The sequence below is a fragment of the Prionailurus bengalensis genome, chromosome B4 (assembly GCF_016509475.1).
Source record: "Prionailurus bengalensis isolate Pbe53 chromosome B4, Fcat_Pben_1.1_paternal_pri, whole genome shotgun sequence".
Taxonomy (NCBI): domain Eukaryota; kingdom Metazoa; phylum Chordata; class Mammalia; order Carnivora; family Felidae; genus Prionailurus; species Prionailurus bengalensis.
The window spans coordinates 6,399,495-6,417,495 of NC_057358.1; the positions used below are offsets into that span (position 1 = coordinate 6,399,495).

Here is an 18,001-nt window from a genome sequence, read left to right on the forward strand (position 1 = left end):
CCGTGCTCGGCTTTGAACGCTACAGCCTCTTGCGTTGGTTAGCATCTGATGAGAAGCACCTGGGGGAGACACGGCAGTCCTCTCATGGGACAGGTGCTCATGGAAGGTGCAGAAGCAGATGCTTTCCTGGGTCCTCTGCTGCCAAGATGGCCCCGGGGTGGGGGGTGCTCGTACTGCAGAAAGAACCTGGACGACCGGATCTGCACGAGGAGACAGGCAGGGAGAAAACCCACCAGCGGCCACTAGCACGGTCACTAATCAGTGCGAATGACGAACAGGTGTGACCACTCCAAGTCTTCATGTCAAGTGGAGCTTTTCTCCAAGACGCCATGGCCCCAGTGGTCTCCAGTGTCTTTTTCCTTGGGGAGTTCATGCATTTATTTCTTAGGAACTATGCGATTATTGATCATATGAACCTTTTGTCGTAATTCTACAAACATTTTCCCAAAGCTTTCCTTATTGTGTCTTCCAAAGTCACACTTGTTATTCTCTGTTTGGTCTTGTGCAAGGACAACCTGTCACGACAATATGCTTCAAGCTTAGTATCTATCGGTATAAGTCAAGTGTTCGAAGTATGAAAGTGGATATGGTATCTTGGGAGGTATTTATGGGTGGCTCAGTCAGTTAAGCGTCCGACTGTTGCTATCGGCTCAGGTCACGATCTCACGGTGCTGAGATCAAGAGCCAGGTTTGGACTCTGCACTGAGCCTGGAGCCGGCTTAGGATTCTCTTTTCCTCTCTCTCTGCCCCTCCCGTTTCTCACGCTTTCTGTCTCAAAATAAATAAACAGCTAAAAAGATTTTAAAACGTAAGCATTTATATATAACATTTTGTGATTTTCAAACATCTGTACATATTATCTCTTAATCCTCACAATGGTTGGATTTAGTTCTGTATCCTCATTTGTAGAAGAAAAAGAAATGAGACTCATAATGGAAAGAAAAAAAGATGAACTTCCCCTTCCAGCCAGGAGGGAGGAAGAGGATGTTGACTCAGGCTCCTGCTGTAAGCAATTAGAAGACAACACATAGGAAAGGATTATTTTCAGAAGTAGGAATCACAGAAAACAAGCCATCCTTGTGATCACACACACTTTCTATTGGAGGCATTTGCAGACTGACTTCAGGTGACCAGCCATCCTGGTTTCAGCACCTGGAAGTCCTGTGTCCCCAGATGTCCCTCCATCCCTGGAAAACTGGAAAGGTTGGTCCCTCCACCGGAAATGGAACTCAAACTTAAACAATGACCTAAGGGGAGAGTCCAGAGGTCGGAGGTTAGGGAAACTTAGAAGGCTAGGATTTACGGAGCAGAGTAACGGAGAGGTGGGAGCTATGCAGAGAAGCTTCCAGAAATCTGCAGAGAATCCCCTGGAGTCTTTGACTGATTCCAGTCTCTGCCTGTGTGTAGATCTGTTCAAGTTTCTAGCATCTAGAGTGGAGAGGTGTCTTTGCAAATAGGCAGCATTCAGCAGAGACCTCAGAAGTGAGGCCAAGGTAGTCAGAGTCCTAACTCACCCTGCCAGAACTCCCAAACCAGCCTCACAAGCACAAAGAAGGAAAGCACTGGCAGCCATGAGACCCCTGCTCTAGCTTCCAGAAGTCTGTGTCACTCCCAATCTTTAACCTGGGAGCACCCACAGCCGCCCCCCTGTAACTTCCCTACATCCTCGCTCTTCTTCTCCACCTTGGGAAGGCCGGCCCCTCATTCCCACAGGCGGATGCTGACACCCGGCCCATCCAAGTGCCTAGAAACCTCCCCAGCCGCCCTAGGCTACGTCATTCTTCCTGTCTGGGTAACTCCGACCCCTTCCCCATCGACAGACACCAATTTTATGGCATCAATTCCCTCGCTTTTCTTGATAGTTTTGTGCTTAATTATGTATCCGTACAAATATCTGGTTTAATTTTCATGATGGTGCCTGTTTTTGAATTTTGATAGAAGCAGAATCATGAAGCATCTATGTTGTTGACTGTGGCTTGTTTAACTTGATATTGTTCTTTTAAATATTCATTCATGCTTTTGGATACAGCTGTAGATGATCCATTTTCATTGTTCTGCAGTCAGCTGATCCAGCTTACTAATGATGGGTGTTGGGGTGTTGGGGACTATTACGAACAACGCTTCTACGAACATTCGGTATATACTGATGTTCACCATGATGCGTTTCTGAGGGTGTATTTCTAATAGTCCCATGTACTAATATTTCCATTTACTCTTTTAACATCCAAATGATCTAGATGCTATTATCCCAAGTTTGCACATGATGAAGGAAGGGCAGGCAGATGTTAAGTTACTCACCCAAAGTACAGACATCTGGACAGCTGGACTTCAGAGACCACACTCTTAACCACTGCTCTCTAGCGCCACTGTCCCCCTGCCCCGCCCCATGTTCATCTCCCACTAGACGGAGTGTTCGAAGAGTGACTGTATTGTAGGAATCTTGCTACTTATGTCCCTGCCAGAGTGCCTGGCCCACAGCAACATATTTAACATATGCTAATTGAATGACTGAATGCTGTTCTACACAGGTATAAGAGAATGTAGTAAAAAACTTTTTCTTGTCATTTGGCCTTAAATAAAATGTATTCCCACTCCCCAAAAAAGTATTCTTTGGAATAGAAGCCATTCAGAACTACATTGTTTGCTCTTGTAAGACTTAGAGCCACAACAATGCCATGTTTTTACAACTTATTACCAGATACTGTGGTCCAGGCTGCCCTATCATTAGAGAAAAAGGTTAACATTTTAATTTTTTTTTAATTTATTACTGAGAGACAGAGAGAGACACAGCGTGAGCAGGGGAGGGCAGAGAGAGCGGGAGACACAGATTCTGAAGCAGCTCCAGGCTCCCAGCTGTCAGCACAGAGCCCGACGCGGGGCTCGAACTCACAAACCGTGAGATCATGACCTGAAGCGAAGTCGGACGCTTAACCGACTGAGCCACCCAGGTGCCCCAAAAGGTTAACATTTTAAAATACAAGGAAAACATTCAGGACATAAGAGAACAAACAGCTTATGCAAAGCACACTGCCCAAGGAATGCTGGAGCCTTAGAGATTATATCTGAATTCTCCCAGGATCTGACACAAAGCAAGGATCTCTAAAACTCATTATGTACTCAGAGTCCCTCTAGTTGATCGTCAGTCCTTAAACACAAGAACACGAGACCCAAGTATTATTCTGTTCTATTTTTCGCAATGCACCTGACACACGGCGGATGGTCCACCAATAAGCGAATCCCATCTCCAGCTTATGGCCGTGTTCCTGTGTTGGTCCCTTTGGAGAAGCTGGTCCATGATATAATTTGAGTTTGAAAAGCACCTTGGGTTTTGTTCCAGGTGAATTCACATTCACTTTGTGGAGGTTTCAAATCCCAAATCTGCCCTCCAAAAGTGAGCGATTTAATATTTGAGCCTCAGCCCTCTCATCTATATATACAACGGTATCTGATAATGCCTGAGTCTTCATTGAACTGTGAGGCATAAGTCGGGTAATTTGTGTAGCTCCCAGCACAGAGCCTAGCACACCATAGGTGTGAACCATCACGGCATGTTCATGCCCATTGTACAGATGAAGAAATGGAAAAGTAGAGGGGTTCATCTACCTGACTCAGGTCGTACCATTGGAGCACAGCAAGCCTGCAGTTTGGACCTCTTGATAACCAGCCTCTTCTTTCTCCTGGATTGAAATGGAGAAAGCAAGCTAGCACCTGAACCAGGCCCCTGCCCCCAAAGCAAAACCATGCACAAACATGGCCATCCCTACACCGTCAGATAATGCCGTGAGGACTTTCATTTTCACTTTGAAGAGTTATGAGTAAGCCTTCAATTGAGTAAGAATCAACTCTGATGTTTTAACTACTGTCAGAGTAGATAACAATTTGAGTGCCTTGGGAAAGGTGATTAAAAAAAATCTCCCAGGAAGTGTCTTCTATTTACTATTGAATGCAGTTCCCAGGTGGCTTCTGTGGTAAGGACCTTGCCTTGGTAAGGCTTGAGCAAGGCAGAGCTCCTGACCTGGTGGCTTGGCATCCGGCTGTAGACATCTTCCTCAAGATATCATCATCCTTAAAACGTCTGAACTTCTTGCCGGCATCGAACAATTTGGAAACTTCACAGAAATATCTAGATTTCTGGTCGCCCTTAGAAAATGAGAAGACAAGGCAACCGTTGGCCTCACTGTCCCGGAGGCGTCCGAGTCTTCGATACTGCTGACCAGTGGTCTGGGACCTTGTAGAGGGATCTGAGAAGCAATGGAAACGTCACGTCCCTCTTGAGTCCCAGCCTGAAGCCCCTCGTACACACATCAGCTCTGTTTTCCTTGGCAGCGATTTCTGTGAATGGTCTGCCTCCTTTCCACGTGGCCTTCCGCCCTCTGATGAGCAGCTAGGACAGTGCTGTTTTTCTCCCTAATGGACTCAGCACCGTGCATCTGCCTAATAGGCATGAATCGTTTTTGTCAGATGCCATCGGCGTTCTCTTGGGTTTCTTACCAGAATGATTAGCTGCACGTAAGCCGGAGCGTCTCATAAAATGTTTCCATTTCAACTCATTTATAGGGATTATTGGGACAGCACCGATCAGGTCACTTGCATGTTAAGGATGCCCTAATTCAGCTGGGTCAGTTGGTCGGTGACATACAGCACAGGTGTCTGTATTACAACAGGGTCAACAGTTTGTGCCAACAGAGGGGAGAGCATGGGCCACTTTGTTCAAAATGTCGTAGGTCAGCATGATCAGTGTGAGGCATAGAACCAAAGAGACCGTTCCCACCTTCCTACCGCTCTAACTTCACACCTCTCGGCTACAGGGATTTATGACAAGTCAGAAGGGGTAGCATGCAAAGCGGTTTTTTCAAACCGTTTGCAGAAAAACTGAGGTTTTTTACTAAGACTTAAACTATGCAGAAGAGACATTTAGAAATGTCAACTAGCCGAGCGTTTTGGGAATGGAAAGTTCGATGAACCTCGTGTTAATATGAATTTTCACATGGGCTAAAAAATCACATTTCTAAATAGCCCAAATAATGCAAAATGTAGTTTTGTCCTCAGAACATGCTCTCATAACACCTGCTGCTTGAAGGTTTTGTGGGGTTTTTTTAATGTAATAATGAAGAGACTTTTAGGCAAGATGACTTTCATGGAGACTGACATCATTACCTTACTGAAGAATTTATTTAAAAAAAAACATGAGTAAATAAATAACTGCACCATCTTCTGGACAGAAAGGTTCAACAGGAGGAAAGAGGTCAGTGATTTCCAGATGTTCCCATCAACGTAATGGAATTCCAATCAATATCGCAACAGAGTATTCTCTGGAGCTCAACAAGTTGAGTCTAAAATTCACGATGAAGAATAAAACTACGAATAGCCGAGACAGCTTTGAGTCAGAAGAAGATGGGCAGATTTCCCTTTCTGGGTATCAAGAATTATTATAAAGCCCTAATACTTACTGTGGCAATGACATCGGGATGGACAAACAGACCAATGAAACACAATATGGGGCCAGACACAGACCCACATGTATACGTAAATGCTAAAAGTGACGCACATCGGAATGGCAGGTCTGTGGGAAAAGGAGAAAATCCTCAGCAGATAGAACAGGGTCATTTGATGGTCTGACTCCTTCCCTGACCGTACCGTTCCCACACTCCTCGGACCGGCAATAACCACAAACTCTGCCAAGCCCTGGTGAGGACTTCGTGCAGGTGTGATGCTCGTATGGCAAGAGTGTGAACTGGTATCACCTCTCTGGATAATACGGGAAACACCAAGATCCCCCCCACCCCAAAATATTCTGGAGGGGCTGGAAAGAGTAAAACTTTTAAAAGAAAATAAAAGAGACCATCTGAATGTCTTCCAAGTAGCAACGGGTTCTTCAACAAGAGAATAAGAGCAAGAACCCTAACGGAAAAGGATGCTATATTGAAGTATATTAAAATAAACACCTCTCTGAACGACAAAGGACAAAGTCAAGTGACGAGAGGAAAACAAAGTGGACAAATTTACAGTGCAGACAGCTGATAGGGGATTAACCTCAAGGAGTCATTTTATGAAACGCTTATAAATCAGCAAGAGGAAGAAGCAGGGGAGGGAGAGAGAATGAGAATGTGTGGTTATGAGCAGACGATTCGCAAGAAAGACAGGAATGGCCAAAGACGCTCGAGGTCACTAGTCATTACAGAAGCGCAAATGGAAACTCTCTGGAGTTATCACGTCTATGCTCGTCAGATTAGCAATGACTAGGAGCTCGGCCAAGGACGGGCAGGGGTGCGGGGCCAGGGTGGCTCCCACATCCCCGGCAGGACTGCAGACTGGGATCCCCCTGCGACGCCACTGGTGACATCCAGCAAAGCGGAGAAGAGGCACAGCCCATGACCCACAAGTCCACCCTTAGAGACATCCCAGAGACACCGCAGCACGTGTACATAATAAAAACTGTACAAGAATGTTTGGTTCGGCAGAAACACTGAGGTCCAAGAGTAGGAGGATGGAGAAGGAAATTGTCTTACATTCAGTGGAATTTATGCAACAGTGAAAAGAAATGAATCAGAGATACATTAATATGCGTAACTCTCACAAAGAGGATATTGAGCCAAAACAGCAAACTGCACTCTGAGGCGTGCAGCCTGATAACACTCGCTAAAATAGTGAGATCCCATAAAACAGAAGCACGGGTCATTATGATTACATACAAATGCAGTCAGAATATAGAAATATCACCTACAATTGGAGCACGCCAAAGTCAGAACTGTGGTCACCTCTGGGAAGCGAGGGAGGGAAACAGAACCAGGGAGGAGATAAAAGGGGTTTCGACTCTACCTATAAGATTTTATAAAATACATAAATCTGAAGCAAATATGGCAAAACAGTCATATTTGTCAAAGCTGAGTGAGTGGCACACAAACATCTGTTATGATGAATCACCTCAACATTTATTGAAGCTTTCTTTTTAAAATTTTTTTTAATGTTTTTTACTTTTAAGACAGAGAGAGACAGAGCATGAGCGGGGAAGGGGCAGAGAGGGAGGGAGACACAGAATCTGAAGCGGGCTCCAGGCTCCCAGCTGTCAGCACAGAGCCCGACGCGGGGCTCGAACTCACGGACCGTGAGATCATGACCTGAGCCGAAGCCAGACGCTTGACCAATTGAGCCACCCAGGTGCCCCATACATGTATTGAAGCTTTAAAAAATATTAGAGACATAAAAATATTAACTCCACCCCAGAGAGCATGATTACAAAATAAACTGACGAGCAATTTTTAAGTGGCATAAACTTGATTTCAATATTGTGTTATAAATATATATGTGGAAGTGCGGTAATGTGGTAACTAGATGTAGTGAAAGAATAGATTTAATGGCTCTACTTTCAATTTGTCCTAAGTTTATTTATTTCAAGAGAGAGAAGAGAGCATGAGCCGGGGTAAGGGGTAGAGAGGGGGCGGGGGGGCGGGGGAGAAAGGGAATCCCAAGCAGGTTCTGCACTGTCAGCACAGAGCCCAACGTAGGGTTCAAACTCATGAACCGTGAGATCATGACCTGGGCCGATATCAAGAGTTGGACGCTTAACCGCCTGAGCCACCCGTGCATCCCACCTTTCCAAATTTTCTGTAACACACACATATTACTTTAATAACCAGAAAGAGCATTTTTTTTAAATTTTTTTTTTTTTTCCAACGTTTATTTATTTTTGGGACAGAGAGAGACAGAGCATGAACGTGGGAGGGGCAGAGAGAGAAGGAGACACAGAATCGGAAACAGGCTCCAGGCTCCGAGCCATCAGCCCAGAGCCTGACGCGGGGCTCGAACTCACGGAGCGCGAGATCGTGACCTGGCTGAAGTCGGACGCTTAACCGACTGCGCCACCCAGGCGCCCCCAGAAAGAGCATTTTTAATTTGAACCTCCAACCCATGTCTTAAAGCAATCCAAAAAGGATTCATGTTACGATGAGCGTTCTCAATGGCACAAGGCTTGTACGTTTCCCAGGCTCCAGATGATGGCTGGATTACACCAGAATATTTCACCACTATTATTTGTACAGTGCATATACAAATATAATAATAACTGCCTCCTGCCTCCGGCTAGTTCCCTGGAAAATAGATCCTGAAGATAAGTTTATAAGCTGAAGCTTTATTGGTGGACTCCCACGCTGAGGGGAGGAAGGCACGGAAGGGTGAACACATCGTAGTGCACTGTGTTGCTGGCCAGGATTTCACGACAAGGCACGAGTGGTTGTTCAGACGTGTGGGAGGTCTCTGGGCAGATGTCCAGACCACCCTACTGGGGAAAGTCCATCTGGGGGAGGACGGCAGAGGAATTTACCTGCTGGTCACCTCCTGTCTCTCATTGATTAACGTTTGCCCATGAGACATGAACCCCTGGCACTTCCAGGATCAGGTTCCGGATTCCAGTTCTGCCACTGGGGAGAAGCCACCGTCCACACAGCCCAGTGCTTTGCCTGGGCGCAGAGACGGAAGGCGTGGAAGTCTGGATGGGTCTGGTACAATGGGCTCTGGGAGCCACAGTGCACGCGGCTGCCTGCGTGGCGGTGTGGGCCGGGCCTCAAGGGGCAGAGGAGCAGATGTGACTGCACGTGGTGTTGAGGGGGGAAGTACTGGCCGCAGAGTCTGGGGCTGTGCATCAAGGAGGCACAGGTCCGGGAGTCAGTGGGGTGCCGAGCACATCCAGGAAAGTGCATTCACTGACCCAACACCGCCAACCCGTGGTGCCCCTCGTATACTCTCTCCCTTGACGACCAACTCTCGTGTGCTCAGAACAAGATGCCCCACTGTCTTTCCAAGACAGAAAGTACAAGTTCAATGTGCCTGAAAGCTCTATTCTAAAAAAAAGCAGGAGCATTGGCCTACTCCTGTTTTACAGAGTGGATCCATCGTCCGGCCAGCCTTCTGGCTTCTTCCTCAATACCGCAAAGAGAATGTTCTGGCATTTCCATCGTGTTTACTATGGGCCAACCTCTGGGAACCATCTCAGGTAAGCATTAGACTGGCTCCAAGCTGTCCTTACGAGAATGCTAAATCCCAAGTCCCAGGTAAATGCCCAACATCCAGTCTCTTAGCCAGTGCTTGGTCTAGCTTCCTTATCTACTTCTGCCTAAGCACCCCCAGCTTCTGCGGGTACATTAGCCACTTCCCGCAATTCCTGCGGTGTGTGGACAGATCCTTCCAGGATCAGGGTTTGTAGTTCCCAGCGTGGGCTGTCCTGAGCCTCATCTGGTTATCATGGAAGCAATGACGTGCAGGGAGACTGTGATACCCATCTGGAGAATACAGTAAAACTTTGGATTGTAACCTGTTCTGCGAGTATCCCACAAGATGAACAAACACTTCTAATAAATTTTAACTTGTTAAACGAGTGACGTCTTGCAATACGAGCAGTACGTGCTGCTGAACATCACTTGATCACAACTGAGCCAACAGTTCTTGAAATTCACTTTGATATATGAGCGCTTTGGATTAGAAGCATGGTTCTGGACCGAATTATGTCCTCAAACCAAGGTTGTACGGTCATTTTGCATTCTGTCCTCAGGCAAGGGGAAGGCCTGCTAGCTAGGAGGGGTCAGGGCAACGTAGGGTTCAGGATTCTTGGCTTACGTACTCTGTGACCCTATCCCAGCTTTCGGAAGCTCTCTTGTAGACGATCAGAAAAAGTCACCATCTGATTTTGTGGAAGGAAGCCTGTCAAGGTTGCATGCTTCATATCCTTGGCAGCGATGCTATCCTCATAATCAGATCCCGGGCCTGATTTTTCGGTAGGTCTTCCCCGCGGCTGTGTCAGATGAGAGTTGTCTCTGAAAGCTGCCTTGGATGCACCCAAGCTGAAAAAATTGCTTTCCTAAGCCTTCCTGTCACTTTCCTTTCCAAGGTCACCACGGCCAAGTGCACCCCGCCCCCTCTGTAGTCTTTACTGATATCATCACCCCTGCCCATAACCTTGCCTTCTACCTGCGGTTCATCCTCGTCGATCACAGGCCGGAGCTTGAGTGATGTTGAGGCACTGCTGGGACCGGTTATCCCAGAGGTGTTCTTATTGGCAAAAGGGTTCCTATTGGTTTCAGATGGGTGGCAATCATATTCTAAATCCCATCTGGAGGGTCTATTTTCTTTTTAAAAATTTTTTTTTCAACGTTTATTTATTTTTGGGACAGAGAGAGACAGAGCATGAACGGGGGAGGGGCAGAGAGAGAGGGAGACAGAATCGGAAACAGGCTCCAGGCTCTGAGCCGTCAGCCCAGAGCCCGACGCGGGGCTCGAACTCCCGGACAGCGAGATCATGACCTGGCTGAAGTCGGACGCTTAACCGACTGCGCCACCCAGGTGCCCCTGGAGGGTCTATTTTCTAGAAGACTCTGGCACCAAGTGTCGAATTTGGGGTTCCAAAGATAACAGAGTCTGAGGCAAAGCTTCTATGCTAGTGTGTGGTTGTGGGATTAAATAACCCAGCAACAGAAAGGAGGGAAAATGGAAATTAAAGCAGGGGAGGAAGGAGAGAAAATACAAGGTGATGTGCTGAGTTGGCCTCTGCTTAAGAAAGCAACGGTGGTAGGGGGCACCTGGGGGGCTCGGTCGGTTAAGGGTCCAGCTTCGGCTCAGGTCAAGATCTCACGGTTCATGAGTTCGAGCCCCGCGTCGGGCTCTGTGCTGACAGCTCGGAGCCTGGAGCCCGCTTCGGATTCTGTGTCTCCCTCTCTCTGCCCCTCCTCCACTCACGCTCTGCGTCTCTGTCTCAAAAATAAAGAAACATCTAAAAAAAAAAAAAAAGAATAGCACAAGAAGACTTTTCTGTGAGTCCACTGAATAGAACACTTCCAGACGGCAAATGAGCTAGTCCAGGGTGGGGCTGACGTCACAAAATGTCCTGATAAAATTAGTCCCTAGTCAGTCACTGTGGCCCATCTACTATTCTGATGTAGTATTTTCAGCTCGCTGATTAAACAAACGTCCCGTCTTCCCACTGGAGCCACCCAAGGTCATGTCCATGCAAGCAGCCTTTTTTTTTTTTTAATGTGGTCTTTGAACCTCCAGTAAGCATGACGCCGTCCCACAGCCTTGAAATGAAATGGTGGCAGTCCAAATGCCAGAAGGATGGGGAGTAGCTTCTAGGGTACGGAAGGTTGTGAACAGCCCTGTCAGAGAACGGAAACATTAAAAATAGAATTGGTTTTTGGTGGCAAGATGGAGAGAAATGTAAGGTTCCCCCCCCCCTCTTTTTTTGCCTTAATTCATTCCATTGAGAAGTCCGGAAACGTGTTCAGCTTCCACTTTATCCTGTTATATATTCAGTCTTTACGTGTCTTTGCCATCAAAGATCTTCAGGCACAAATAGAAATGCAATAATCGTATTTACTCAGCCACATAACCTTTGACTTCTTTGCGTCTAGTGTATTTTGAGAAAGTGAACAAAAGCTTCCCACTTTTGTCTCTCATCTTAGGCTTTGTTTTTGGTAGTGGAGAAAAGCTGAGAGAAAACGCTCCTGTGATTCAAAACAAAACAGCCATTTTTTTTAATGTTTATTGATTTTTGAGAGAGAGACAGAGCATGGGCAGGAGAGGGGTGGAGAGAGAGGGAGACAGAATCTGAAGCAGGCTCCAGGCTCCCAGCTGTCAGCACAGAGCCCCACGAGGGGCTCGAACTCTCGAGCAGTGAGATCACGACCTGAGCCGAAGTTGGACGCTTAACCGACTGAGCCACCCTGGCGCCCCAAAACACACCTCTCTGTATACAGAACCTGATTGTCTGTAGGGGCAAAATAGTGTATTTGAAGAGAAGCTGGCTGGTTCAGATGGGCTGGGGTTGGAAGAAAGGGAAGTTGTTTAGGGTTCCTTCACCACTTTCCCCTAAATGCCCCTGTCCCCTTCGCCTGAGCTCTGCCCTCAGTAATGCCTTCTGGCGTGGGCAGTGGCAGAGGGATAGGTATGTGCTCCACTGGTGACGCAGACCGCTCACAGGGCAGGGGCGCCAGGGGACCTCTTTTGTTCCAACGGAGATGCCAGACACCCACTGGTGACGTTCACAGGACGGCCACACGTGTAAACGCGGTCAAGTACTATTCTCCCAGACACGGGCCTCCGCGTCCTCCTCCGAACGCACCAGATCACGAAGGAACTGCAAAACCTGAAAACGGAAAGACTGCACGTGACTGTGTAGGACGTATTGTAGTATTTTAATAAAAAGGATGAGCACAAGCACCTTGAACAGGAAGTTCCAAAGCTAGCAGGTGAGTCTGAAAGCTATCACGTGGGACTTTCAGAGCCACAGTTATTAAAACCCTATAAACGTATGCTTTCGTGCCAAGCTGGAAAAAAGAAAAAAAAAAAAACCCAGAACACAATGCAAACCCTAAAACTAACATTCAGTAACCTTAAATACGAAGACACCAACACCACTGTGGAACTTATTCGTACTTTATTAACAACGTGGCTTACAATTTTTTTCAAGTAAAAAGGGTCTTTTTTTTCATTTAGAATAAAAATTAAAATATAACTCTGATATAGATTTTCATTTATTTACATGAAAACATATATACAGAATTCAATCTTACAGCAAACCAAACAACATGCCCTCTGTCCTGCAAATTTCCAAAGTGAAAACACGAATTTTTCCTTGGGGCACACCAGAACGGCACACGAGATATGAATCGAATTTCAGTACAAACTTCTCAAACTGGAATGTAAAACAGCAAAAGAACTTTGGACTTTCACGACTAGGAACAGTTTACGCTTCCAGATAGCATGCTACCTCCCATTCTAAACAACAAATGAGATGATTTTGTTCTCTTCTGTCGTTTCAAAAAAAAAAAATTGTCTCCAATTCCCCATCGCGAGCAGATTTTTCGGCAAACGTTGGTCCCAGGACTCTCCTTTTCCTTCGGGGTAGCCTTTAGGTCCACCTGCAGCACTGCCCTGGCTTCCGGGCTGGTTCACAAGAGACCTACGTGCTCGCCGGCGCACTGAGAACAGGTCAGTAAGATGGAAAGACTACCCGCCCGGGAAACTGCTTGGGTTCTTTTTATCACCTGAACCACAGGTGGCTTTTAAACGAACACCCAAGCAGCGCCACGTGTCAGCAATGACAATGTCTTGGGTAAATTCTGTGGGTCAGATATAGCACGATTCGATTCTATCGCATCCGTGTGTGGGGACACCTGTAAACCAATTCTGGGGATAAAAGCCAGGAGAACCAGATTAAATATTCAACCGAGTTGAAGGGGGTAAAGCCATGTCCAGAAGACTTTGAAACGGAAAAGCACGGTAGACGATTAAGAGAATCATGACGACATTGGGCTGCAAACCGAACTTTTCCTCGCGATTAGTTATTGCACCAAAAGACACGGGCCGTTATGTACACGTCTTCAACGACTTCTTCCTTAAAAACTACAGACACCTTCATTTATTACGCTTCCCTTCAAATCATTGCACACTCGATCACAGCGTTCTAAAGACAGTAGAGTACGTGGACCCTCGGGTCGCCACCTTCACCAAAAAATGACAATGATGCTCAAACCACAGCAAAGGTTTCAACGCTACTGTTTTTATAGTTCTATGTACAGCAAAGAAACAGAAATGGGCGTTCTACAAAAGAAGTATGAAAAACCCCAGTAATTGCAAAACGAAAGGAGAACGGCTCTTTAGAAAGGTGTCTGGTGTAAGATAAAAGGCAGATCTCAGAACTTGCCTGATGACAACACTCAAAAGTCTGAGAGACAAGTTAGGGCACTCAGACCAAGCTTCCAAGACAGAGCCAAATCAAGTCTCCAGAGATCACAGGAAGGGTCAGAGGGGGCGGCGGCCAAGGCTTGGGTCATTTGAATTTACCGAGGAACCAACCAAAGCAAACACAGGAAACGCTCTTTCAGATACGATCAAATAAGGAAAAGCAACCGTAGCAGCCGTGCAGCTCAAACACTGCGTGCGAGTCAAACTTTGATCAGAGGAACTTACTTTTAAAAGTGACGGGTGAGTTCTCTGTACTATGCAACTTCGCGGTGAAGGAAACTGGTTTCCGTTTTTTTTTGTTGTTGTTGTTTTTTGGTGGTTTTTAATTTTTTTTTTTTTTTTGAAAAGCAAAGAGGGTCATCCACTGTGCCAGCCTGCTCTTTTCAGGTTTATATTGTCGTGGGGGGGGTGGATAGCTTCCCAACACAGTCCAAATGCAGTCGGCAAGGCGGGGGCTGAACAAACTCCATTCGTCTTTGGATGGGACCGCGGGGTGCCTCTCGCCACGAAAGACGAGGTGGCATTTCTGCTTCTCAAGTTACACACACTGTGCAGACTGCAAAGTGTCCGTGTGGCCGGGAGGGGAACACGCTTCTCGGCCAGCTCCAGGAGGTAATGCAGGACCCCGGCACACAGAGGGCGGGACTTTGGTCCCAAAGTATTATCAAAGAGACAGAGCATCGACTGTAGCATCTGGGGAGGGAGAAGGGAGGGAGGCGTATCGCCTGTTGGGTGTTTCAACCAAGAAACGTTAGGCTTGGGGCTGTGGCGGCACGTGGGGAAGAGGTGTAAAATCAGTATTTCCTGCCGTAAGAGGCACAGTAACGACACGGTATAAAATGTTCCTCGCAAATTGGCCCGAGGTATGAGACAGAAGCTGGTGTGGGTAAATCCTATGGAGAAACGGACGCCTTAGCATTCCAGAACCACACTGCTACTGATGTGGGCCACACCCGCCACTGGCAATCCCCAGAGCAGCCAAGTTCAGGAGCACGTGGGCAACGCTCCCGGCAAAAGCATCTTCTTGGTCCTAAAATGTTTCCTGGCTCTCAACGGGCCAGCGGGCGGCCCGGACACGACCTTCGTGAAGGTTCCCCCAGGGCTGGGTCTTCTGCCTCTGGCCCCAACCCCATCGTCCTTACGGCTCACTCGCAAAACCGTGGTGGGTGAAGCGACTGATCGCCGCACAGAGACTGAGGACGAGGAGCATGTTGGGCATCTGGCCCCTCGGGGAGCAGGAGGCCCCCCGCAGTGGTGGCCGTGACCTGCCCGGGCCACCAGCGGAAGGACCTTCCAGGTGCTTGTTCCCACGTCGCCTTTACTTGAAAGGGCACGAGAAGGTCACATTCGTCCCAAAAGTACAAAGACACATTGCAGCCACTACATGCCTTCATGGTTCCAAGCGCAATGGGAACAGCTCGGCTTGAAAAGGCCACGGTGAAGGGTCCTAAGCGAGTCAGCGCGGCGAAAATGCCAAACACCTCGCAACAGACACCCTTTCCAGCGGGTGCCCCAGGCTGAGCCACGGTTAAGGCCGCAAGCAAGTGGCTGAGAAGGCAGGGGCGGGGGACCGAGGGGGGGGGGACACTTCAGCTCAGGAGAGAGAAGCCTGGCTGCAGGCCGAGCGCCGGTCAGCACGGACGCTTCCGTCCCGACAACACGGCCAGCGGCACCGGGTTGGGACACGGGGGGGCCCTTCCGTCCCAGGGCCCCGGGCAGAGCCACTTGCCAAATGTTTAAAACTTGGTGGCAAAAATCAGCTACGGGGAGACAGTAAAGAGTCACCTGCAAAATATGTTTCCATCTGCATCGGTAGCCAGGACAGAATGTTCGTAACAAAGGTCGGCATCAGTCACCACACTCTGCGAAATCCGACAGAGAATCATGCCTTAAAAACGTAGCCGACATATGACGGCTGAGAAGCCCACCACATGGGGTCACCCCCGCTGCTGAGACTCTCATTAAGGAGAAAAGATGGAGGGTGGACGGTAAAAAGGAGTAACCGAAGGGCGGGCAGCCTCTGCTCTCGGTGTCGGCCTCCGGACACGTCTAAAGGTTTAGTTTTCCTCGCGCACGTTCCGAAAGGCATCTGGACACCTGCTGCAGCGTGTGGGGGTGGGGGGGGAGGGCAGGGGGGAGCAGTCCATTTGGGTTTGAGTGACCATACTGGGTCCCTCACGGGCACACACACAGAGGGGGTGCTGGTCACCAAAACCCAACCAATTCTCAGAGCCAGAGATCTCTCTTCCAGGGACTGAACCGATTTAACGGAAACTGCCCCAGAAATCAGCAGCCTCCCAGCCACGGCGGGCTGCAGGGAGCACTCCACGTTGTGGAGACCACGCTTCTTTTTCACCTACTGTGTGTCTCGTGCTGGCAGATCGGGACTCTCAGCAGGAGCAGGATGGGGACAAGGGGTCCCAGAGTGATCTGGTCACCCAAGATCGCAGTTGGTGGCCAGCCGTGCCAGCGGAAGAAGAGCGGGGCTGGGCCGGGTCACTGCCAGATTCCTGTGGGGAACGCCCGCCTCCTGGGACGTCCCAGGGCCAGGCGCATCGGAGGGGCGCTCGAAGCCAGTCTCATCAAGGGATTCAGGACAGGATCCTTCTGAGGGGATGGTTTATTCAAAGCCTCCCGAAGCCTCTTCCCGTTCCTGCCATTAAGCTCTGCCTTCAGTCCACAGCTCAGCATTTCCCACCAGACTAAAGGAGTCACTCCCCGATGTGGTCGCAATTAAATCAGAACGTTAGCAGTACGTGAAGTTCTACAAAAGGCTGCAAACGGAACCCTCTACAGGCTCCGGATGTCCATCGCTCAGGGAGAACCACTTCATCGCCTCTCCTTCCTAAAAGGCACCTCTGCCGGGCGATGACGGACAGTCTAGCCCATCCTCCTGTAACCACATCCTGAAACATCGCCTGCAAGTGCGTCTGAGAACTGAGCCGCCACCAAGATCAGACCGCGGGGACATTCATGCCGCGAAAGCCACGTGTGCGTTGCCGTGGAAGCAGCATCCGTAATGACTGCAGAAAACCTCCCAGCCAGGCGCCCTCCTCGGACACATCCAAAAAAGACATCAGCTGCGCCTTGGTTTTCAAAGCAAAGCGGGGCCATGGTTTAGGAAATGCGTCTGCAGGGAGTTGCCTGGACTCGGGCGGGAGAAATGGGAGACGAAGACGTACAGAGAAGCTCTTCGGTGCCCTCCAGCGCCTGACGCTGTCCAGAAGCCACCGCTGTGGTAGCGGGCGGGCGTGAAATCGCGGCGACGTCAAACAGGCTGGGGGGTGAAGAGGTCCTCCACGCTCCTTGCTTTTCGGCCCTGTCTTGTATACGCACCATCGCGCGTCGCCCAGCAAAGTAAAGCTTCAGTCTCGAAACCTTCCCAGGACGCTGCATCCCAAGAGAACGGGTCACCTCCCAAGAGGGCAGCGTCAGTTGGCGTACTGGGCGTAGAAGGCCACTTTAACTCTCTCGATCTGGTGGCACAGCTTGATGGCGGGCCCCAGCTTCAACTCCATGCATTCTTGCACCGTGGGAAGAGTCAGCAACAGGAGCGCTTGACCGTCGATGTCCTGCCAGGAGACAAAGCCACGTTAGAGCCGAGACACCAGGCGCCAAGGGAAGGTATCTGCCATGGCGGGCTTGGTCCTGGGGGCCAAAGGGTGTGAAGGGTGGCTGGTGGGGGTGAAGAGGCGGAAGAGGGAAACCACCGCAGGATCTCGTCCTTCTCAAGGAGATGGCCCCCTGCTGGGAGAGCACCCCCCCCCGACCCCTGCCCCGGGCCCTCCCGTGTTCTGCCATGACTTGACGTGAGCACTAGAAAAGAGCTCTCTCCAAAAAGCAGCAACTCTCTCTTTCTTACCCAGGTCTGAACTTTCCCCATCGGGATGGGCAAGACGACGCCATACAGGTGAGCGGCCCCCCAGAACAGTTTTCCCTTGAGGAAAACTCAGGTACGTAGATGCACACCATGGCACACGTCTCCGTCTGCACGCCCACGTCCCCCAGAGTGAGGCGTACAAGGTCCCCCTCCCAGCTTTGCGTTAGTTAGCTCTCTACAGCCATGCACGGGGTCTACACGAGGAAGATGTTCATTAGAGCCTGTGAAGTCGCGTTCACCACAGGAGGAGGGGACCGAGGCTCACCCCAACACTTTACGATCACCCTGACGGACATCTCTGCCCCTACTGTCACAACTGGGTTTATTTATGGAGACGTTGTTTGACTGGGGTACTGAGTTGAAGTGCAATCCCTTCTTCCTATCCGCCAA

The 18,001-nt window shown here is 49.0% G+C and overlaps 1 protein-coding gene across 3 annotated transcripts in view; it reads right to left on the bottom strand.

Annotated features, from left to right (window-relative positions):
• Positions 1–12,500: 12,500 nt before the first annotated feature.
• Positions 12,501–18,001, bottom strand: part of SFMBT2 (Scm like with four mbt domains 2) — a 230,144-nt gene continuing 224,643 nt past the window's right edge. For all 3 annotated transcript variants that reach the window (XM_043563399.1, XM_043563398.1, XM_043563400.1), the window contains one exon: positions 12,501–17,303. In XM_043563399.1, coding sequence (XP_043419334.1) covers positions 17,163–17,303 — 141 coding nt within the window. In that variant the 3' untranslated portion in view covers positions 12,501–17,162. The remainder of the gene's footprint in view (positions 17,304–18,001) is intronic.